This window comes from Mya arenaria, chromosome 8, assembly GCF_026914265.1.
Source record: "Mya arenaria isolate MELC-2E11 chromosome 8, ASM2691426v1".
In the NCBI taxonomy this organism is placed as follows: Eukaryota; Metazoa; Mollusca; class Bivalvia; order Myida; family Myidae; genus Mya; species Mya arenaria.
Window position 1 is genome coordinate 57,450,204 of NC_069129.1, and position 25,873 is coordinate 57,476,076.

General features: G+C 35.2%; 1 protein-coding gene across 1 annotated transcript; it reads left to right on the plus strand.

The window, feature by feature from the left end:
* The first annotated feature begins 2,562 nt into the window (after nt 1-2,562).
* On the plus strand, nt 2,563-23,977 carry LOC128243138 (uncharacterized). Its single transcript, XM_052960701.1, has 6 exons — nt 2,563-2,700; nt 13,323-13,838; nt 14,848-14,976; nt 15,970-16,256; nt 16,943-17,213; nt 17,451-23,977. Exons 1-6 carry the CDS (start codon nt 2,622-2,624, stop codon nt 17,489-17,491), a joined length of 1,323 nt encoding a protein of 440 aa, XP_052816661.1. The 5' UTR covers nt 2,563-2,621; the 3' UTR covers nt 17,492-23,977.
* Nucleotides 23,978-25,873: the final 1,896 nt, after the last annotated feature.

Sequence of the window (25,873 nt, forward strand, 5' to 3'; positions counted from 1 at the left end):
GTACACTTTTCAATATAATTCTTGACACTGGTATTCTCCCGGATGTATGGCTAATCGCAATCTCATTAAAATCAGATCCCCAATACACGCTTCACGACGTTACGCTATGTATAGGCCGATTACCATTCTTAGTTGTTTAGGCAAATTATTCACGTCTATCCTTAATGAACGCATCAACACATTCCTCTATAATAATAACTTATTAAACGAGAACCAAGCCGGATTTCGCGCAAATTATTCAACCTGCGATCATATTCTTACATTGCATTTCCTTATTAGTAAACTAAGGGCCCAGAAAAAGAAACTGTTTTGCTCATTTATTGATTTTTCTGCCGCATTTGACTCTGTCTGGCGAGCTGGCTTGTGTCATAAGCTAACGCAAACTCGCTGACAAGGTAAAATTCTCACAGTCATAAAAAACATGTATAATGATATAAAATCATGCGTTTCCATCAATGGGCATCTGTCTCCTATGTTCCCAAGCTTTTGTGGAGTTCGTCAGGGAGAAAATCTTTCTCCGATTTTATTTTCTATATACCTAAACGATTTAGAAGAATTCCTTAAAAGAACATGTTCTAGTGTTTCTATAGAAGTAGATGCTAATGAGACAATTATGTACCTTCAGTTACTTATTCTCTTGAATGCCGATGACACTAGCTGTACTCTTTGCAGACAATGAACGTGATTTTCAAAAAAAGTCTTAACTGTTTCCAAGACTACTGTTTGCAATGGAAACTAAATATTAACCCCTCAAAGACTAAAATAATTGTCTTTGGTGCCAGAAATCTGAAGAGATTTAACTTTAGCATTGCTAACCAAGCGCTAGAGATAGTCAAGGAATACAAATACCTAGGTGTATATTTCTCGTCCACCGGTAGCTTTTTATACTGCCGTAAATATTTAATAAGCCAGGCGAACAAAGCAATGTATGCTCTATTTCTTAGAATTAATAACCTAGACTTGCCTTTGGGCATACAACTGAAGCTTTTTTATTCTACCATTGTCCCGATTCTAACGTACGGATGTGAAGTCTGGGGTTTTGAAAACCTTGATCTGTTGGAGCAACTTCACTGTATTTTTTTGCGACGGATTACATATACTAGAAAAAGTACTCCACGTTACATGCTCTACTCATATCTGGGTAGATACCCCCTTAACACCATAGTTAAAACCAGAATGATTAGTTACTGGCGTAAACTCGTTTCATCCCATGACTCGAAAATAAGTTTTTTGATATATAAAGGCATTTTACATAGTAATAATTCAGTCTGGGCCAGTTACATCAAGTCAATACTTGATTAAACGGGTTATTCATACGTTTGGCATAACCAAACAAGAGTACCTGTAAAACACGTCAGTGAACTTGTGAAATCTAACCTTGTAGACCAATTTCAGCAAACCTGTTTTGAACAATTTAATCTTTCGTCTAAGGGTAAAATGTATTCTCTGTTTAAATCTGATATTAAATTTGAGGAGTACCTTAATATTTAACCCAAATCTCTACGTTTTACATTCTTGCATTTCCGCACTAGTAATCATAAATTCCCTATCGAAGTCGGTAGATGGAGACAAAATGCTGTACCACATGTCAATAGAAAGTGTACGTTTTGTAATCTAAACGATATCGGTGACGAACTGCACTATTTACTTACATGTCCATTTTTTAATCCTACCAGAAAAAATACATAAGTAGTCGTTTTTACTCAAGACCTAATGTCTTACACTTTAGTGATGTTTTAAATTGTAAGAACCCGGATACCTTAAGGAAAACAGCAATTTTTGTTAAAATCTTAGTTAATCACTTAAAACGAATCTGATCATGTTTGTCATAGTTTTTCATTTGATATCTCATAAATATATCGATTATATTGTATCCTAATTCAAATAAATGAATTTGTTTTGTCATAAAAAAATAATACTATTTAAACTAACCACATTCCCCTTACTAATTATATTTGTTTTGTATAATGATAAACTCTAAACCTGTTGTGAAGCCGCCACTAACCCACACATTTATACCTGTGTTAACATATATATATATTGCGTTTTCACATGCTTTTTTTAAATGTAAACTGTGATATAATATAAAAGAATATTGAGTTGAGTTGAATTGTAAAACGTATGAAAATATTCGGAAAAGGTATATTTGAAAACCTACTATGTAAAACCAAGTGTTGTAAAAAATTGTTCTTTGTTGGATGAATAACGTAGCAGTCCAACCTCTTTTGATATTGTTTAATATTTATGCATGCATATGTTTATTAATCTTCTCTGCACTTATAAACTTAATATGCAATTAATTGATTAGAAATGATTATGTCTTGTGATATATATAATGTAAATTAATCCGATTTTCATGTATTAATCTTCTCTTCACTTATAAACTTAATATGCAATTAAATGATTAGAAATGATTATGTCTTCAGTATTTTTTTAGTCATCCTTAGTCTCTCTTTTTTCAAGAAATCGTGTAGAAAGTTAGGTTTATACATTTTACGACATTTTATTATGGCTGTATAGATTCCAAATGTCACTGTGCGAGTGTGTATAGAATATTGAACAGCGATCATAACATAGTCAGTCATTCGGGTATAAGGCAGCGAGCGAAGCTGGACTGGAAAATGACTGCAGTCAATATCTTCTTCACGCTCTTCTTTGGTCTTTCATTGATAAATTGGATAATTTGCCAGAAAAACGAAGGTAAATTGTGACATAGTGGTAAAATTTCTCATAACTTATTTGTAGAAAATACTTCATAATCATTATTCTTATATCGATAGTTGTTTACTACTGAGGTGTATATAAATAGACGTAGAAAGAACATGGGCGATTTTATCGTGGGATTCCAAGTCTACTGTACAGTTCAAAATATATTTTGCGCATTTAAAAAATATTGAAGTATTTTTTCACCACATGCTGCAACTCTAAAGTTTAACTTAAAGGAGCAAAATTTAGGCCAAAACATATAAATTTAAACATGTACATGAACTAATTATATTATTATCAGAGATTTTAGACATACTGTACAGTAATGCACAGGGGCAGGTTGCGTTGTTTTGACACACCACGCCCCCGTCCGTTTTTTTTTTTATCTTTTTTTTATCATTTTTTAGAAAGAATATGATGTGGTAACTGTAACTTGTAAAAATTGGTATTTTTTTTTTATTTTTTAAATTTGTGTTTTATTATCTTTGTATTATTTTTTTTATTATTTTTTTTTCTTTATACAAAGATAATAAAATGAAAAATAAAAGAATAATATTTTTTTTTAATTTTTACATGTTATCGTTACTATGTCATATTCTTACTAAAAATTGTTAAAGAAAAAAAAAACGGACCCGGGCGTGGTGTGTCAAAACAATGCAACCTGCCCCTGTGCTGTAGAGTAGTTAAGTACACGGGAAAACAGTTTTGAAAAAAAGTGATAATATCAATTTTACTGATATTATCATTTTTTGAAAAATGGCATTTTTCTGATGTTTGAAAGTTTATAGCAATTTTACTGAGTTATCTTACTTAGTAAAATACTATAAACTTAAAACATCAGAAAAAAATCCATTTTCTGAAAGTCAATTTCACTAAGTTACAACTGTAGTGTTGCTAGTTACTGAGACCAATACTCTACTCACAGCTGATTATAAACATTGTTTGAGATTACCCCTGCCTTCAGAAATGTGTATTTTTAACGTGACCCGGAAGTGACGAGTCCGACCCGAAACTGTCATATTTACAGCTTCCAGTTGCAGACACTGACGAATCATTTCAACAAAGAAACACAAGTGTTTCATAGCATCACAGTCTAGTTTAAGTATTTGTTCATCAATTTATGTAGTTTTATTTTTCTATTGTTTCCTTTCCAACAGACACGCTTCGTTTATTTCTTTACTGACCCGGAACTGTCGAGTTCACTGTACCTTACTTAGTAAAATTACTAATTACCAAAGGTGCTCGTCACATTGCCTGGATACAGTAATACATTTTTTTATTTTTTTTATTTTTTTATTTTAATTATTATTCATTTTAGTCAAAAAAGTAAATATATGTCATTTAAAAAAATATTCCACAATTTTACATGAAAGAAAATTAGTATTATATAATTAATAAATATGCTTAAATAATGTATTTACTGAGGTCATGTCACTATTTATTTAATATGAAAGTTTCTCAGTCTCCAGTGGCGTAGCTACATATAGGCCTTGTCGCCCGGGGCCTACAACCTTTTTGGAGAATGACAAAATTAAAAATACATGTAACCCAAAAAGCAATACAATCTAATAGCTACTTAAACACATAGAATAACTCAAAAGTTTGTTTAATTATGACCAATGCAAGTTCGGTGCTTATTTAAACTATGTGAAAGGTGATTTTATTTTGATCATTGCATATTTAATAAAGTGTGGGTAATTTGCATATAAAATGGATTTACTCCTAAAATGCTTCTTAATTTCACCATTTGGCTTCTTATTATTATGCCCCCCTTCGAAGAAGAGGGGTATATTGCTTTGCACAGGCATGTCGGTATGTCGGTCGGTCGGTCGGTCGGTCCGTCGGTAGACCAAAGCTTGTCCGATAACTCAACAATTTCTGGACGTATGGTCATCAAACTTCACATGAAGGTTGGGCCTGACCAGTAGATGACCCCTATTGATTTTGGGGGTCATCGGGTCAAAGGTCAAGGTCACAGTGACCTTTAATGGTAAAATAATTTTAAAGCTTGTCCGAGTGATAACTCAACAATGCCTGCACCCATGGCCCTCAAACTTGACATGGAGGTTGGGCCTGACCAGTAGATGACCCCTATTGTTTTGGGGGGTCATCAGGCCAAAGGTCAAGGTCACAGTGACCTTGAATGGTAAAAGGTCGTCCAAGTGATATCTTGACAATGCCTGCACCCATGGCCCTCAAACTTGACTTGGAGGTTGGGCCTGACCAGTAGCTGACCCCTATTGTTTTGGGGCTCATCGGGTCAAAGGTCAAGTTCACAGTGACCTTGAATGGTAAAAGGTTGTCCGAGTGATAACTCAACAATGCCGGCACCCATGGCCCTCATAATTGAATTGGAGGTTGGGCCTGACCAGTAGATGACCCCTATTGTTTTTGGGGGTCATCGGGCCAAAGGTCAAGGTCACAGTGACCTTGAATGGTAAAAGGTTGTCTGAGTGATAATTCGACAATGCCTGCACCCATGGCCCTCATAATTGAATTGGAGGTTGGGCCTGACCAGTAGATGACCCCTATTGTTTTTGGGGGTCATCGGGCCAAAGGTCAAGGTCACAGTGACCTTGAATGGTAAAAGGTTGTCCGAGTGATAATTCGACAATGCCTGCACCCATGGCCCTCATAATTGAATTGGAGGTTGGGCCTGACCAGTAGAAGACCCCTATTGTTTTTGGGGGTCATCGGGCCAAAGGTCAAGGTCACAGTCACCTTGAATGGTAAAAGGTTGTCCGAGTGATAACTCGACAATGCCTGCACCCATGGCCCTCAAACTTGACTTGGAGAATTGGCCTGACCAGGAGATGACACCTATGGTTTTGGGGGGTCATCTGGCCCAAGGTCAAGGTCACAGTGACCTGGAATGGTAAAAGGTTGTCTGAGTGATAACTCGACAATGCCTGCACCCATGGCCCTCAAACTTGACTTGGAGGTTGGGCCTGGCCAGAAGATGGTCCCTATTGATTTTAGGGGTCATTGGGCTAAAGGTCAAGGTCACAGTGACCTAGAATGGTAAAAGGTTATCCGAGTGATAACTCGACAATGCCTGCACCCATGGCCCTCAAACTGGACTTGGAGGTTGGGCCTGGCCAGAAGATGGTCCCTATTGATTTTAGGGGTCATCGGGCCAAAGGTCAAGGTCACAGTGACCTTGAATGATAAAAGGTTGTCTGAGTGATAACTCAACAATGCCTGCACCCATGGCCCTCAAACTTGACATGGAGGTTGGGCCTGACCAGTAGATGACCCCTATTGATTTTAGTGGTTAAAGGTCAAGGTCAGTGACCTTGAAAGCGAACTCGACAATTCCTGGACCTATGGTCATCAAACTTGACATGAAGGTTGGGCCTGCCCAGTAGATGACCCCTATTGACTTTAGGGTTCATCAGGCCAAGGTCAATGTCACAGTAACTTTTAACGCAAAAAAGTTAACAAATCTTCTCCCACTGATATCTCAACAATGCCTGACCCTATGATCATTAAACTTGACATGGATGCTAAGCCTGACCAGTAGATCACCCTTATTGATTATAAGATTCATAGAGCCAAAGGTCAAGGTCACAGTGATCTTGAATGGTAAAAGGTTGTCCGAGTGATAACTCAACAATGCCTGAACCCATGGCCTTCAAACTTGACTTGGAGTTGCATCTGACTTGTATATGACCCCTTATGATTTAAGGGGTCATTGGGTCAAAGGTCAAGGCCACAGTGACCTTGAACGAAAAAAACTTTCTGTGATATAACTTGACAATGCCTGCACCCATGGCCCTCGAACTTAATATTTAGGTTTCTGGTGACCAGCTGATGACTCTGGATTTTGAGTTCATAGAGTCAAAGGTCATGGTCATAACACACTCTATCGTCACACTTTAATGGTCATAATCTTAAAACTGCCTTAACGGCAACAAACCAGCTGTCATTTCGGTCCATGCATATTTTATTCAATTGTCCATATAATCCTGACAACATGGCGCTCAGGGGGGGCATAATGTTTGACAAACATCTCTTGTTTATAAAGAAAGTTTGGGGTGGAGAGGGGGCTTATCCCCAAACTCAAATATATCCATCGGGCATACAAGTTTTAAAGGCTTAGCTACAGCCCTGGTCTCTATAATATTAAGGGTCATGACAGCCATCTTTGAATTTGACTGCCATCTTGGACGAAATTGTGGTGGGTCCTGAGCTTTTTTTAACCTGAACAAACATATGTATCATCAGGCAAAGTTTCATGATTTTTACCCAAAGTGCACAATATGAATTGTATAAAAAAATTGTCACAATACATTGTATATGGCTGGACTGTAGTGCACCAAAAGCTAGAACCCTTCAGTAAATGTTGATATTTGCATATCTTTGGCCTTAAATAAAACAGGGGGAAATACTAGTAATGTCCCTGATTTTATTCGCACTTTTCGTCGACGATCTTGAGCTATTTTTAGAAGATAATCCTGTAAACTGACTTACCTTGAATGATATCACTGTTATCCTAATGTTATTTGCCGACGATATGGTACATTTTTGGCAATACTGTTGATGGATTTCCAAATAACTTAAATTCGTTGCATGTTTATTGTTTGAAATAGGGACTAGAAATTAACATAGAAAAGACGAAGATAATGGAATGTTGGAAAATGCACAATTTTACGTTAAAATGAAAAATAGATATATATGGCAATAAATATCTTGAAACAGTTTATGATTTTAATTACCTTGGAACAGTTTTCAACTACACCGGCTCTTTTCTTCTGAATCAAGAATCCATAGCAGGAAAAGGTATTAAGCCTCTTTATGTACTTATAAAAAATACAAAGCATTACATTCTTAATCATTCTTTGCCAATAGTTTGACGCTTCTGTTTGGGTCACGTTGAATCATGGTTCTGAGATATGGGGATTTTCAAAATGGAAAGAGATCGGGAGAATTCATCTAAAATTTTGTAAATATATTCTAGTTGTTAAAACGAGTTCATGGCTGTTTACAGTGAAATAGTTAGATACCCTTTATCTGTAAATAGATATGCTAGAATTATTTAATTTTAATGTAAAACTATTTCTACCGACAATATTATCACAAAGGAATTATATAAAGACATGTTAGGAAACCTTAAGTATGGTAAAAACTGGGCCAATAAGGTAAAATATTTGTTAGATATGTATAAAAACTTTCATATACTTTTTCGAATAAAGTGCTGGATATGTTTAAGCAATCATAGTTTGAAGGAATAAGCAATAGTAGTACTCTTTGCACATATAAACTCATTAAGGAACATTTGAAATTGAACTTTACCTAGATTATTTACCAAAGAAACTAAGAATGTCTAACTCTAAGCTAAGAAGGTAATCTCATAAACTGCATATAGAAACCGGCTGATTTGGCCGAAATAGAATAGATAGATAGATATATAGATAGTGGGGTATATTGCTTTACACAAGGCAGTCGGTCCTCGGTCGGTCAGTAGACCAAAGCTTGTCCGAGTGATAACAATTCCAGGACATATTGTCATCAAACTTGACATGAAGGTTGGGCCTAATCAGTAGATAATCCTTATTGATTTTAGGGGTCACAGGTTGAAGGTCAAGGTCGCAGTGACCTTCAATGATAAAAGGTTGTCCGAGTGTAAACTCGACAATGCCTGCACCCATGGCCCTCAAACTTGACTTGGAGGTTTGGCCGTAACATAAGATGACCCCTATTGATTTTAGGGGTCATTTTGTCAAAGGTCAAGGTCACTGTGACCTTGAAGGCTTACTTGACAATTCTTGGACCTATGGTCACCAAACTTGACATGAAGGTTGGGCCTGACTAGATGATTACCCCTATTGATTTTGGAGGTTAACGGGCCAAAGGTCAATTACACAGTGACCTTTAACGCAAAAAAAGTTACTCCCAGTGATATCTCAACGATGACCCCTTTTGATTTTAGGGGTTAAAGGTAATGAAAAAAGCTTTTCTGTGTGATAACTTGACAATGCCTGCACCCATGGCCCTGAAACTTGACATTTTGGTTGGGAGTGACCAGTTGATGACCTCTATGGATTTTGAGATCAAAGGTCATGGTCATAACTCATATTCCTCATTAAATATTGTCATGTTAACTTATTCCCTGCTGCTAAGAGGATACATTTTTATCTGCAAATATCAGTCATCATCTGAACATGTTATATTAAAAACTGTACCTATTATCTGCACACTTTAAATGGTCATAATCTTAAACTGCCCCAAAGGCATCAAATGTCAATGACAAATCAGCTGTTATTTCGGTCCATGCCTATTTCGTTCTAATAATCCTGTCAACTTGGTGCTCAGGGTGCATTATGTTTTATAAACATCCCTTGTTATTGGTAGTTAAAATAGCTATAGTGACATATAACTATTGACATTTTTATGAAGATTCCGCAGAAAACAAGCTAAAACCATACAGCTATGCCCTTTGATTTTCTTAGGGCCTTAAAACCAATATCAGGGGAATGTGCACAGTTGATAAATTCATTTTGTTGAATCATAACGACAACGAGAATCCTAGAGGGAAATGGAAAGTGGTTCTTACTCGTTTTGTGTACTGTAAGTAGTTCAGATAAACTTTTTGTCTTGTCATGTTAAAGAATTTGATGTGCCACTGCCAGGGTTACAGAATGGGATGCATGGTTTTTATTCTGTTTAAAATAGTGGGAATGAAAAGACCATTTTATTTAGATATGTTCACAAGATTGCTTTAGTTAATGTTAATTTGAAAGTAAGCTGTAGAACCTTCAATAAATCTTGATAAGGAACTAAGGGGAAAACATAAAGGGAATGGAAATGAGCTGACTAAAAGACCCTACCTTTATCTAGTACTACTACAAATAGTCAAAACAGAAATATAGGGTTTCATTGATTTTATTAACTTAACACCATGCAGCAATTAATTTAGTTACTTGTTCTTAATGTTAGGTAATGATAGGCACTTAGGCCTAAAAAAAAAATACATTTGGTTCGGGTTACCCGACCCTACTTACGGAATAGGCGCCGACCCTACCGTTTTTGTAGTCAGTTTGAAAAAAAAATGAAAAACTAAAAAAAAAAAAAAAAAAATATTTTTTTAATTTCTTTTCAATATGTAGTTTAAAACCTTAAATGTTTATACAGAAGATAATTTTAACACCATTATCCAATGATGAAAATAACATTCTTATATAAAGCCTAATAAAAAAAAAAAAAGCCTACCTACCCTACCTATTTTTGAAAAGGATGTAACCCTAACCAAACAATTTTTTTTTTAGGCCTTATCAGACCTTTACAGTTTGGAGCCACTCAAAATATTTTTTGGATTCTATTTTTATTGTCTGTAAACAGAATTGTAAAAAAAAGTAAAATCGCACTTGGCATTCCTACAGCCTTACAATGCTTTCCATGGCTTTATTATGGTTAAGAAGGTGGCTTGTTATGCTGCTCTGGTGTTAAATGTTTGACTCTGAATGGGCTTTAATTGTAGCTAGCTCATACAATGCAATTTGTTTGGAACTGGGTTGGCAGAAGAATTGATCACCTGTTTGTATGTTTGAATCTATTGTAGCAACAATGAGTTACTGGTCACTGTTTTGGTTTGTATAGAACCTATAAGGGCTATTTTATGCTAATAATGGCAGGGCTTCTAAAAATTGACAATTTGCCAGTCTGGACTGATTTGACCTTGCAGTATTCATTAAAGAAACAGAAAATGGCTAAAAGTAATTTCTTTCTACCATTTTTGTCTAAAATGGCTATGCAATGCTCCGGCAAGTAAAATTCATTAAATGCAATACACAAACAGTGTTATCCCCAAATACCAGACAACATCCTTGAGGGCGAACCATATTGCTATAAAGAGCCATAATAATAATGCACCAGTCAATTGTAACCACGGCCCCCCACCCAGGTCCAGGGAATAGCGGGGACTTTGACTTTCGTTCCAGCCAACCCTGGCTAAAATCCCCGCCCTGCGGCGATGAACAGATAGTCAAATCCCCGCTAAATGCCCCTGCACCCAAGGAACCCTCGATAAGGCCCATCCCCCACTATTTTTGACGCGAAGACAAAACCACCACATGCACCCGGCACTGCGGGGCCACCAGTGAAAGGTAAAAACTTGGCCCATTTATCTGGCTATCCCCGGTATACCCCCGGACCTGGGGAGCCATGGTTACAATTGACTGATGCATAGAAGGATGTTATTGTTAAACTGCTACTGCCATAAAGTTCCAAATTAATTAATCTAGTCATACCCTAATTCTACATGCTTGATAACCTGCAGAGACTGAACGCTAAGTGCGCCACTTACTTTATTTTGAGAAAATATATTGCTTTCGCCATATGTCAGGGGGAACCATTATTCTTGCACTGTACTCTTATAAGACTCACTTTTTGTTACCAAAACAATAAATTTATCATCTGAGTGCTTAATGTTATGGAAAATAGCAAATGTATCGCTAAGTTGGCTCTTGACTGGCTTTTTACAGTCGTTATTAGTCAAAACTCTGAATGCTGAAAACGTTTGTTGGACAAGGGGTTGACTTATGAGAAGCCAGAGTTTGATGACTGGAGGATTAAGTTTGGTTAACCAGTAAGCCCAATTTGAGTAAAATAAACAAAATATGATCTGGCTTGACTTATTAACGATATGCTTCTTTTAATTCAAAGCGAAAAACCTTGACTTTTGAGATCCAGCCTCCTACTCCTATATCTGAGAATGATGCAATTAAATTGTGTGGGACCAAATGCCGCGAAAAGTTTGATGAACAAGCAAATCAAAAATCAGACATCACTGATCAATGCAGTGAATAGTAATAAAATTATACTCCTTCTTTATATATATGACTTCTTACACATACAATTTCTCAAACCAGGCCGCTTTGGGATATAAATCCCAACAATAATTTTCGGATGTAGATAGTGGGAGTTGGTTGAATTTATGGGGATTTAAGGATTCAAAAATGAAAATGCATATATCACTTTGTAACTGGATTGAAAATGATAAGTTTATCAAATATAGTATTTTTATCAAGAAAAAATCCTACAACTTCAGTTTCTCGCCTTTTGATTTTGCGTTTTGACATGGCCACAAATTAAGATACAAGTGCCCAGAATATGAATCATATAAATTAGGTTTGTACTGTATTCACAATTTGTGATACATGTAGTTAGAATTAATAAGATGCCCAATTTTAAGCATTCATTATTGTGTTTTATGCCTTAGAAGATATATTATGTAATCACGCTATACATGAATGTTGATGTGTCTGTCTGCTCAGTAAGATTGTGCTTTAACTGTAAAACATGTCATTCATACATCACAAAATTGTTGGAAATGTGTTTGCTCACCTCATATTGTTCGCATATAGGTCAAGGTCATACTTGGCGCTCAATGTTTCACAAAATATTAATGTAAATTCAATTAAACTACACAGAATGATTGAGCACCAAGCACAGTTGTGTCACATTTATTTATTTTTTATCTGTAATGCACCAGTCAATTGTTACCATGGCCCCCCAGGTCTGGGGAATAGAGGGGACTTTGACTTTCAGTCCAGCCAAGCCCGGGCAAAATCTCCGCCCTGGAACTGGGGGGTGCCGTGGTTACAATTGACTGGTGCATAATCTCTAAGGTCAACGTCACAGTCAGAGGTCAATGTTTTGCAAGAGGGATCGTATGTTATATTAATTATGTAACGGCCCTTACTTTTAATTGGAAATTTAATTAACTAAACTACAGGTAAGTGGTAAAACGCAAAAACACGAAGAAAAAGGCAGGTTTTATTTTTATTTCGGACATAGATAAAATGTAAAATTGGTAATTTTCTATGAATTCAGACAGCGAAAAAAAAATATTTTAAGGTGCCAAAACTCTTAGGTGAATTACCGCGTGCACAAATAATTGTAGAGCATGGCAAAAAGAGTTATCATGCATAAAATAAGTGATCTTCTCTCTGAAGGATAGGTTCACCCTGGGAGGTAAACATGGCCAAAATTAAATTTTATAGCTAGCTATATTTGCTGTCTCACCCATAGCTTTGGATTTTTGGTTATTAATATTATTATTATTATTATTATTATATACATATATCTATAGCACTCTTTTCATACATAAAATATGTTCAAAAGTGCTTTACAGTGTAATATAAAACAATAGACAAACTAAAATGCTTATAACAATATTAACGCTAGTCAATTAAAACAAAGTGTTTATGCATAGTACATATGTACAAAATTAATATAATATAAAATGTTTGAAATAACTATAAAATAATAGAATAATAATTTCAGAGTTAGTGAAAACCACTAAAAATTAAAGATAAAGTAACAACAAGCAGTTAAATCCCGGATAGATCTATGCACTTGGAAATAAAATAATAAAACACTTATTGTCCATAATACTGTATAAAATAGTGGGTTTTCAGAGCCTTCTTAAAACTTTGCAAGGTGTTACAGTCTCTGATGACAGATGGGAGGGCATTCCATAACTTAGCTGATGCTGAGTGGAAACTTCTGTCACAATAACGGTTGGGATTTCAATTAATTTTATTAGGTATTTTTTATGACTTTTTGATTGTCATGAATATAGTTTGATCAATCTATAATTTATGTATTTACAGAAATAGACCTAAAAGCGGCCAAACATTGCATCCAGTTTATGACGAAGGGGATGGAAGGGAAGAAGTGGCTGGAGACAAAGAATAAAGTATTCAAGCTCATAAATGACCTACCAGAAAGAAGTGAATTTGTTTTGATGGCAGTCGGGAAAAAGACCATACCTCTGCTGAGTTTTACAAAGGCAGAGAGTGACTGGGAGCAATCTGTTCTGAACATGACAATTATGTCAAAGCATGACGGACCTGTTTTGGGGCTTAGTTTGGAGAATAATCTTCAAGATTGCTTTCCTGATATTAAGTCGCCTTATTATATTCCATCAAAGCCAGAGATTTCCTACATTTTCACCCTGTCATCTTCGGACATTCTTGGGACTTTTGACAATCACAATAAGAAGTCATATGTGATATTGATGGACGATGGAAAGCTGAATGTGTCCAAATGGTTACAGATGGCAACTAACAACCAACACATACTAGGTTCAGATAGCTTTAAAACACTGCCACATTGGCTGACTAAAGGTTGGTTGGTTTACAACTGAATTGAATTCATTAACAATTAAGTATTGTCTGACAATAATATTTTCTAAAAAATGATACAACAGTTATTAGCATTTAGAGAATCCATGCAGGAATATTTTTAGGAATGTTCTTTGGTAATGTACATTGTAAAAAACTACTCCAGCTTTGAAGAAAATAAATTCCTTTTTAGCTTGACTATTCGAAGAATAAGGAGAGCTATCCTAGTCACCCGAGCGTCGGCCTAACCACTTATGTTAAAGTTTGCGTACCACCTCAAATATTTTCAAAGTCCATTGACATAATTATGGCTTTGAAACTTTGCACACTTGTTCACCATCATGCCCCCAACCTGTACACAGGAGGAGGTAACTCGATCAAGCATTTTGACAAAATTATACCCCTTTTTCTACTTAGAATTTACATTAAAGTTTGCCTACCACCTCAAATATTTTCATAGTCAATTGACATATGGCTTTGAAACTTTGAACACTTGCTCACCATCATGCCCCCAACCTCTAACAGGAGGAGGTAACTCTATCAAGCATTTTGACAGAATAACGCCCCTTTTTCTACTTAAAATTCACGTTAAAGTTTGTGTATCACCTCAAATATGTTCAAAGTCCATTGACATTTGGCTTTGAAACTTTGCACACTTGTTCACCATCATGCCCCCAACCTCTACACAGGAGGAGGTAACTCTATCATGCATTTTGACAGAATTATGCCTCTTTTTTTACTTAGAATTTACGTTAAAGTTTACGTACCACCTCAAACATTTTCCAATTCAATTTATGTAAATATCTCAGTACATCATGTATTGCATTGAAATCTAATCTAACAGTGATCCATGCATGTTTTGCCTAAACTTTTCAATCCATACACGAAAAGGGGCGGAATAGTCGAGCGCACTGTCTCTGTGACAGCTCTTGTTGTTTTAACACTCACTGTTTCAATATGTTTTTGAAAAATATTGTATAGTTCTACTATTGGTGACACTTTTTTCCTTCAGATACATCTCTGATATGTGACATAGACAAGTACTACAGTAGGGATAGACGGTGTGAAAAGTGTGGAGAAGTATGTTACGGTGACGGTCCAAACCCCCCGTTTTGTAATGAGCAGGGAAAACAGTGCTCATGTCAGTATTTATTTTCATATATTTTTTTTATCTTCTTTGCTACTCTATCATTGGTATTCTGTTGAAGGTTCCTGACAAGGCCACAGTTCAAGCTTTAAACAAGGCTTCTATTTAGATTATTAATTTTAGGCTTACTTGTTGTGTAAGCAATTTTGTACAAAAAGCAATGATTTAGACAAGTAAATGAAAGCATCTCCGCTAAACCAATCTTATATTACAAAGATTGCTACAGGCACTTTATTTACATCTGCTGACAAATTTTCTGTGGATCAAGTTAATTCTATTCATACGCTTGAGAAGATAGAAAATCTGTCCTTTTCAGCATGTAAACAAACATCAAGCGGTGTATTTTTGTTGTGTGCATGCTGCATGGGCCAAAATGAGGCCCGTCCAGATTATATTTCGAGGAAGAAATCTGCTTTAGACTCTGACAATGAAATAAGTCTGGGATCTAAGCTCTGAAATAAATCTTGTGGAAAGATGTAAACTTTTCCATTTATTTCAAATCTTGTAGCACGTCCAAAACTTTATTTATCCCAAAACAGGAAAGTAGGGACATGTTAGTCGGCATCCAGTATTTTGTTAATTAACAAGCAAAGGTCAATCAAATTATTTAAGTTATATATTTTAAGGAGATGCCCAGGATATTGCATGCCAACTTTTATTGAGAATCCTTTTCAAACTAACAATAATTGAGATGAAAAAACCCCAAGTAAGTGTCCGAAATTGCTTACAGAACCAGTAGTATTACCAGACTGCTATGAAGGCTTATGACGGCGTGTCATTTGAAAAGAAGGCTAATGAATTGAGCAAAGAGGAAGACAAAGTTCTCTACCACAGGATTTTTTGGACATCTTATATATGTGTACAATGCTCAGCATTCAGCTCTTAAGCATGACGTAATTGACAATATAGATCGTAAGTCTAACCTGTATGTTTTGAAATCATTTTTTAACTTCAAAAGTTTTCATTAAAAGTATGAATTTCTTCCAGATTACCTACAACATCTAAAAGATGCCTGGGAAATGAAGTACGTGACCAAACCTGTAGAGCCTAAATCACTGGAAATCCAAACTCCAACAATAGGAGACAGGCCAACACAACCGGTTCCCCAAAGCTTCAATCAAAAACACACTTACTATATTTTGGCAGGGTCTTTTGGTGTGATCCTGGCTCTAATTACAATTGCCATATGTTGCTACAAAAAATACAGAAGTGATCAACAACACAAACGACAAGGTCAACATATCTATCATCCTATATGGGGAGAAATTGTTCCGGTATTTGATTTTCTTGTTAGAAAAATATTTTCCAGTGATATATATTTAATGGTACAATGATTTTGTTTGTAGAATACACTTCTTTAAATAAACAAAAAACTTTTATGTAGGGATAAATGTCATATTGGTATTCATTTTTGGAATCACAGAAGAAAAAAGTTATTAATCTATTAATCTATTGTCATAGTGTTGGCGTAATAGGTGTGCATAATTAGCACTTGTATGGCAAGGCCCACAACTCTAAATTTAATATTTGTTGAGTTATGCCCATTCACCCTCCCAAATTCCAGACACTTTCCTTGGACCTAATTTCAGATGAAACTTGTCAAGGCCTACATCCGTCTGCAGGCAGGTACTGAGCCAAACCAAATGTGTGTAACTCTATCAGCCCCTCCAGCCTTCCAACTCCTCCCTGTACACTGTCCCCAGCCCATGGAGTGACTGACAACTTCACACCCAACATTCTGCAAACCCCTGCTTACCAAGTCCCCACACTATGGAGTCATGGACAACTACCTGCCCAAAAACTTTCCCTTTTGATGAACACATGGCTGGAGACAAGCTGTCTGGCTCATGTTACCAATGCTGCAAAAGTGGTTGATTAAACCCTTATCCTTGAGATAGGGGCCTGTACATTAATTAATTTGAATTTTACAATTTAAGAATGCATATGATTTTGGTTTCAGGAATTGGAGTTAAGGAATACATCCAGCCCACAGGCAGCTACGATTTCAGACCAACCGCTTGTTACCCCTATCCAGCCAACAGCCCCTAATGCTGACCCGACACCACCGCATACACCGTCTCCAACCCATACACCATACCCACCCCCAGGATTAACGGACAACTATCTGCCCAACACCCAGCCTGTTAATGAAGACATGGCTGGAGATGAGCCATCTGGCTCACAGAACATAGAATTGGTTGATGATGATATACCAAGACTTATAAGAAAAGGTAATGTTTATTTTCTGTTTTCATGATCAACTGACTCATTGTTTGGTATGCACCTATTATTTAAATACTACCTTAACATATTATTGCAAACAATGTCCCGAACCTGCAGTACATCAATTATGTTAAACTCCTAAAGTGATGAGCTTCTCAACCTCTATTTGTCAATCAGTGACAACAACACATGACATTCAGTTGTTTTAGTTAAAATTAATACATGTTAATTTACATATACTTCAGCTGAAGCCTTAGATGGCATTCCTTTTTGCAATCTTCATTAAAGAGCCTTAGAGGAAGATGGACAAGATTTAAAGATAGGTAAAAAGTTAGTACCGTTATGATTAAAAAGCAGAATAGAATGCTTTTCTCTGCGCTAAGAAACCAGGACCAGTTGTTGTTTTATCTTGGTTCAGGTTTAAGATGAAAATTATTACTGATATATCTGTAATAATGGATGATACCCTAGTAGTCCCATATCTGTTGATCTCTGTGATATTCTCATAAACTTTATGATAAAAAAAATTGATGGGATACAAAGGATGATTTTTAACAAGTTATTGTTGTATAGTTTTAGTTAGGGCTTTTCCTGGAAAGCATATATATACCCCACAGGGGAGGCAATTATTTTTATAGTAAATGGTTTGGTGTCTCTTTTTGCAAATTTTTTGACACCAAAAGATCAAATTTGCATATGTAGGGGGGTGGCATAATTAAAAAGTGCCTTCCCCCGGGGGTTTATATGTTTAAATGGAATAGCCCCTAGTGGCCACAGTAAGTAATGAAAGTATTATTAAATTTTATCATAAAAAATATATATATGAATGTACAAAAAAATAAAATACATAAAATGAAAAAAAAAACACATAAAAAACATACTAAAACCAAAAAAAAAGTACATATAGTCGCATCTGTGTGATTGTTAGCTTATCAGTAAGTGAGATGTGGTATTTTCATTCTCATATTTCTGTAGATCTAGGAAGTTTCTCATTGGTTATCACGATTGTTTTACAGCCTGCCATTCCATTATTTGGTTGAACTCCATAAACTCAATGCTATACATGACATTCCAATATTTTTACATGCTTAAGAGAAACTACATATATTCGAAATCCCAAACATTTTTTTCGGTGTGAATGAGTAGAATCGAAACTTCCTAGATAGCAGACCTGACTGTGGCCAATGCCTAATGTTTGTTCCACACTTTCTACAAGTTTCAGATATCAGTCTGATTCAAAGCAATACTTGGAAATGACTCTCCTTGATAGCTTCTTTATATCAATGGGAGGTTTTGAAATCAAACCCTTCAAAAATGTAGAAAACCCCCCATATTAGCAAAGAGCAAGATTAATGTGCTATACAATGCAATTAAAAATGTGTGAGAGCAAAACTTTCTTAATATACCCCTAGGCAGGGAGTAGTCCCATGTAGAAGTTGCCTATGTCTTGCCACAATTACTGCCAAATGGATTGCATTTTTTATATGAAACTTAAGTATGCCTGTCAGCATGGGCTGCTGTGCACCTGTCATAACTGAAACATTTCGCTTGGTCTTACAAGAGTTATTGCCCTTGACTATGTAAAAATGGTCTAAAGAATCTTGAGTTGTATGTTCCTCCAAAATTATTACACCTGCACACAAAAAACTTTATAGGAATGCTAGTCAGCTTTCACTCTTGAATTCCACAACTAGATAATGTACCCATTCTGTGTCCAGACATACCCATTCCTGTGTCCAGACATACCCACTCTGTGTCCAGACATACCCATTTCTGTTTCCAGACAACTTTGGGGGTATACATCATGACTGTGATAGCTCATGTTGTGAATGTGCAACACTTAACTTGTAGAATTACAGAGCACTATGGAAAAGCTTGTCATGTGGAACTTACCAAAATTCAAGGGTTAATATGGCTGTCACATTATGACAGCAGTTCTGATCTCATGCCAGCACAAATTTATCAAGGCTAATAGCTTGTATGGTTTTATAAGAACAGGCTATTCAAATGAAATTTGGAATACATATTACCAGACACAATAAGTACATGTATATTAATGCCCATAACTCTTATAATTATCGAGTTATGCCCCTTGTTTGACTTGAAAAATAACCACCTTCAAGTGTTGGCGTTTATCCTGTGGCGCTTTTGTTAAATTATCCATTACCTATTCAATGTGAAGCCCAGGCCCTAAGTTCTTGAAACATCCCAAGCCTTCAAAAACAGGATTAAGCTAAGCTCGGTATAATTGATTTGGTTGAATTTGTGTAATATTTACATTTTTAAGAGTTTTTGAATTTTAAGGTAGTAGGAAATCATAATTATGCTAATGATGTGAAACTTATATTTATTTAGTTAAATCAAGATTAAGACATTCAGCTTTATGAAATATACTACTTAAGCTTGATATGCTTAAGAACTTTCAAGGTATTGGGCCTAGTTCAGTGCATAGTCAAAATGAAGGTCATTTTTATGGACAAAAATGCAATATTGATAAACTTCCAATAACTTTTCAGATTTGTCTAACTTGCCCTACTGATCTTACCCAAATGTGGGTTAAATAGCTCAAGCCCCACCATATTGCCCCTAATATTTTTCTAAAAAGATCAGTAATTGAATAAAATTCATCTGCATGCAAAAAATACAAAGTGCTATTTAAAGAATGGTGATCATTTTGCAATACTGACAACTGGGATCCCTGGACATTGGAATGGATGTTTCATAAACAAATATGAGTCAACCTGAAAAGTACAAAAAGTGTGGAGCAGGCATTATGCAATTACATATATATCATTTTATGATTGTCGTGTTTTGAACATCAATGTTTATTTATGCCTGAAACAGTCAATAAGAATTGCCTAATTATGTTAAGACATGTTGAAGAATTCCTTTTAACATTGATTTGAATGTTGTTGATTAATTTAAGCTGATGAAATTTTAATAATGAAATATGATTTTCATAATCAATTATTTTAGATAATTATTTTAAACTTGGCATAAGTAAACATTATTTAAGTGTGAGTCATTTCTTTTTAGATTGTATACATGTTACTTAATGCAAGAGTGTGATGCTTGTTTAAATGTTTGTTTCAAATGTTGTTTTGCACGCGTGTCTGCACATTTCTTCTCTTTCCTGACTGTTTCTCTTTAGTTATTAGAACTTCTCTCTTTTCATCAAAAATACAAAAAAAATAAAAAAAATATATATAAAACTTATTTACCGGTAGGTAATTGTATAGAGTTGGGAGATCTCAGAAAATGCCATGCACAAAAGTGCTGTTCAAGATACTTTTTTTTCAGTAATTGCATTTTATATTAACACAAGCGAAAATGGGACGCGGACGCCGACGCCGCCACCGACAAAAGTAACCCCTATATGTCGTCTTTTCAGGCGACACAATAAATTGATTTATTCATTTTAACTTGTTTTCATTGAAATTAGGGGACGTTGAAAGACCCTACAAATCAATGACAGTCGTTATACTATCTTGTTATGATAAGATATCATACATGTAAAAGAGGATTTCTTCTTGAAGAAGGGGTTCATGGATCTTTGATACTTGTCCAAATATTTATCAAAACTACTTTTCTTAGTTGCTTGACCAGCACAGAAAATCTTAGTTTTAGTTTGAATTTAGTTTTAACAAAGGGGTTGTGGGTTCGTTACCAACCTTAGGAACTTTCTCATGGCCTCAAAAAATGGATGACAGGCTCTGGTTTCTACCGAGGAAATGGACTCCAGCTGCGTGATGATTCTTTAAGCTCTCAGCCTCGTCACAATTGAGTTGAAAGAAAAGATAATAAACCATACTAGTCTTTACATACTTCCTTGTTGAAGTAATTAAAAACAATATATTGAAATATTATGTGTTGGTCAAGCTTTGTGTCTGTGTGGTTTGGCCACTGCCCAGTGTCCCGGTCAAGCCTTATTAGTCAACACTCCCGGCTCATTCGTCCCTGATATGAAAATGTTTCATTTAATGACAATACACCACTGTAACAGTGGAGGCATTACAATATATAAAATAATTTAGTAAGTTTTCTGCACAGATTTTAAATTTAACGTTTGTTATATGGTTTGGTTCTCTTAAATTGTTTCAAAATGATTCCTGAAGATGATTTTTTTTCAATGTCATAAAAAATCCTTAGCAGAATGATATTATATGAAACATTATACATACCATGTAATGCAACACTTTAACCACAACTGTAAATATAATATTGAAACTCGAATCACATCACTTGAGTTTATTTTAAAAATATTTGACAATTTTTTTTTACCTTTTAAATGCCAAGCTGCATTTTTTAATATAAATAATAATTCAAAATTGTAGTTGTCATCAAATACATGTATAGCAAGATTAAAGAGTAAAAGTGTTGCATTTTTTATAAGAACTAGACTGTCAGAATTCCATCAATTTGAAATTATATTTTTTGATAAGTTACAAGAGGGGACAAATCATAATCATTGATAAATGCTACAAAAAAGAAACATTTTCTGATAAATATATGAAAAAACAAAACAAAACAAAAACACCAACATTACTTATGTCTTCTGACAGTCTGTTACTTGTATACGATGAATGAGCTGGTGACTACGACCTGGTTGCTTGACCTTGACCACTGGTCATCTGTCTAAACCACAGGTGCTCATGTGTGCATGGCAATCCTAGCCCATACTAGCCACTGGCTGAGGTGCCCTTTTACGAAATGATCCGTTGAGTCTGGATGCAGATGAACGAATTGCAGCTAGCACTGTTATGCCATGTTTTTAAAGCTGCACTCTCACAGATATACCATTTTTACAACTTTTTTATTTTTTGTCTTGGAAAGAGCAAATTTTTGTGTAAATTTCTGCAAACCAATGATATTATATTGCTGACAAAAAAACAGATCATAGAAATTCATATTTCCATTCGAAAATTAATGTTTTATAGCTTAAACTGTTACTAGCTGTTTAAGAAAAATGAATACAAAATCAATTTTTGAACTTAAATATAAAAATCTGCGATCTAATTTTTTGTCAGCAGTCTTATATAACTGGTTTCCATGGATTTTCGTAAAAATTGGCTCGTTCCAAGACAAAAAATAAAAAAGTTGTAAACCAGTCAGTGGATATTGGTGCTGTTTCTGAGAACTCAGGAATTGATATTTCCCAAGATAAGTTCATGAGATGTACAGGGGTGGGGTGAACTTTCTTGATATTTTATTTTCTGTTCTTTCTATTTAACTATCTTTCTAACTTCTCTTTTTCAATGAGAGTTCATATACAAGTATGAAAGTATACATGTGTTTAAAATCTTCAGTGTTTTATTGTTTTTGTGATGTTTTGCATTAGTACTGTTATTATATATATATAATCATTTGTTTGATGTTATGGATTATTTGCTTGATTCTTGACTCTTTCTTGTTGCTTTGCACTGTCTATACACCGGCTTCATTTGTTTTAATATTCTTTTGTAATGCTTATGTTTTTATTGAGAGTTTTAAGTTTGTTGATGTTTTTTTATGAATGAATTTATTTTAAGTGTTATAATTTGTATACTTATTACATAATTGTAAATATTCACCACTATGTTATGCGGTAAATTGCTTATTTAAAATTGTCAATATTTTTTGGAATGAGTTTATAAGTGTTAATGTCATAATGTTATCCGATTTTGAAGTCTGCTTGGTCTTTCAATTGTAATGTAATAGCTGTTCTCCTTGTTAAAATAAGTGTCATAAGAGTGCTTGTGTAGCTGATAAAATGCTCATACATATCATCCTATTTTATTATTGTTATCTTCATAATTATTTTCTGAATACAGTTCATTTTTTTAAATGTTATAATATATGTAGATTGTTGTACATTATTTTTGTCATAATATTTCGAAGATGTATTATTTTATGATGTTCATGTAAAATATTTTTATGTGATATTGTATGTTTTACGATGGCTAATGATTATTCTATAAATAATCATTTAGATGTTATCTCCAGTAGGAGGTGCTTTAAGACATTTTACATTTTATTATGTAAAATATTTGTTACATTTGTATGATACTGCTTATAACAGACGTTTTAGCATGTAACTTTATCTCTACTGTACCAGCATAGCTGGTAATATAGGGGGTGTATTTTGTACAATTGCCAGGTTATTGTGCAATACATCAGCATGTATAAATTCATAGCAAGAAGATAACATGTGATTCATTGTCATACCAGTGAGTTCTGTGTGATTCATAGTCATTTGTTACTTGGGATTCTACCTTGGTATTCTAAAAGCTAAATTAAGTATCGTATTGGTTTTTTTCTTTTTTTTTAGTGTATATTTTAGGATTTTCCATTAGCTTAAATATAACATTACTAAGGTTTTCCCACAATTTCCAACCCAAAATAGTTTATAATAATTGCTTTTTATAGCTTTGTAACACAGTATTTTTAGAGCCAGGAAATGGTTTGTACAATTTTCTGTTGATGCTAGGCATACTGTTTTGTTGTCATTTAATAGAATAGCCCAGATGTGCTATACTTAGTTTATTGCCTCTAAGTTCAAATACACATGAGCGTTTTCAGGATTTTAACATTGTGATAGTAATTATTCCACTTGTTAGAATAGTTTTAAGTTGGTCATTGTTACAATTTTAATAGTTTACTTTTCATACATTCTTGTACATTCATATCATATTTCTTGCTTCAATCTTCAGATGTCAATAAACTTATTTACATGTTAATATTTCTGTCTGACTTTCTATCATCATCATTATCATCATCACCACCACCACCACCACCACCATCTTCGTAACATGTATATACTTTTTTATATTTCATTTTTAGCTCCACTGGCCGAAGGCCATGGAGCTTATGTCGTCACAGATTGTCCGTCTTGAGTGCGTGCGTGCGTGCGTAAACTTTTACTTTGAACGACATCTCCTCTGAAACTGATAAGCGGATTTTGACAAAACTTCACAGGAATGTTCCTTTGGTGGTCCTTTACCAAAATTGCTCAAATGGTTCTGGTCCATTGCACAATATGGCCGCCACAGCTAAAAATAGCAAAATCTTTAAACGACATCTCCTCTGAAACGGATAGGCAGATTTTGATGAAACTTGACAGAATTGTTCCTTGGGTGGTCCTTAACCAAAATTGCTCAAATGGTTCCGGTCCGCTGCACAACATGGCTGCCAGGGCAAAAAAATAGAAAAACCTTTAAAGAACATCTTCTCAGAAACCGATGATCAGATTTTGATGAAACTTAACAGAAATGTTCCTTGGATGGTCCTTTACCAAAATTGCTCAAATGGTTCCGGTCCATTGCACAATATGGCCGCCAGAGCTAAAAATAGCAAAATCTTTAAACGACATCTCCTCTGAAACAGTTCGGCAGATTTTGATGAAACTTGACAGTAATGTTCCTTGGGTGGTCCTTTATTAAAATTGCTCAAATGGTTCTGGTCCATTGCACAATATGGCCGCCACAGCTAAAAATAGCAAAATCTTTAAACGACATCTCCTCTGAAACGGATAGGCAGATTTTGATGAAACTTGACAGAATTGTTCCTTGGATGGTCCTTAACCAAAATTGCTCAAATGGTTCCGGTCCGCTGCACAACATGGCTGCCAGGGCAAACAAATAGAAAAACCTTTAAAGAACATCTTCTCAGAAACCGATGATCAGATTTTGATGAAACTTAACAGAAATGTTCCTTGGATGGTCCTTTACCAAAATTGCTCAAATGGTTCCGGTCCATTCCACAATATGGCCGCCAGAGCTAAAAATAGCAAAATCTTTAAACGACATCTCCTCTGAAACAGTTCGGCAGATTTTGATGAAACTTGACAGTAATGTTCCTTGGGTGGTCCTTTATTAAATTGCTCAAATGGTTCTGGTCCATTGCACAATATGGCCGCCACAGTTAAAAATAGCAAAATCTTTAAACGACATCTCCTCTGAAACGGATAGGCAGATTTTGATGAAACTTGACAGAATTGTTCCTTGGGTGGTCCTTAACCAAAATTGCTCAAATGGTTCCGGTCCGCTGCACAACATGGCTGCCAGGGCAAAAAAATAGAAAAACCTTTAAAGAACATCTTCTCAGAAACCGATGATCAGATTTTGATGAAACTTAACAGAAATGTTCCTTGGATGGTCATTAACCAAAATTTGTTAAATGGTTCCAGTCCACTGCACACCATGGCTGCCAGAGCTAAAAAATAAAAAAAACTTTATACGACTTGTCGTCGAAACCGATGACCTTTTTTTCGATAAAACTTGACAGAAATGTTTGTTTGGTGCTCCTTTACTCAAATTGCCCAAATCATTTCGGTCCACTGCACAACATGGCAGCCAGAGCTATTAAAGTAAAAAAATTTTTTAAATAACTTCTCAAAAATTGATGATTGTATTTCTATGAAACTTGACGAAAATGTTCGTTAGGTGGTCTTTGCTTGAACCTTTTGGCCAGTGGAGCACAGGCACTGATGTGCCTCTTGTTCAATAAAGCAATGATGCTGGTTGTATTTTGAGTTTTGGAGTTATTATATAGGAGTATAATGTCCAACCATTTTGTCTTTATCCGGTCCATATCTGTCTCGTTCATGATCGGATTTTAAAAGGATTTTGCAGAATTGGCTATAAAGTATGAGGATGTGTCGCACACAAGCTGTGTCCTTACCATCAAGATC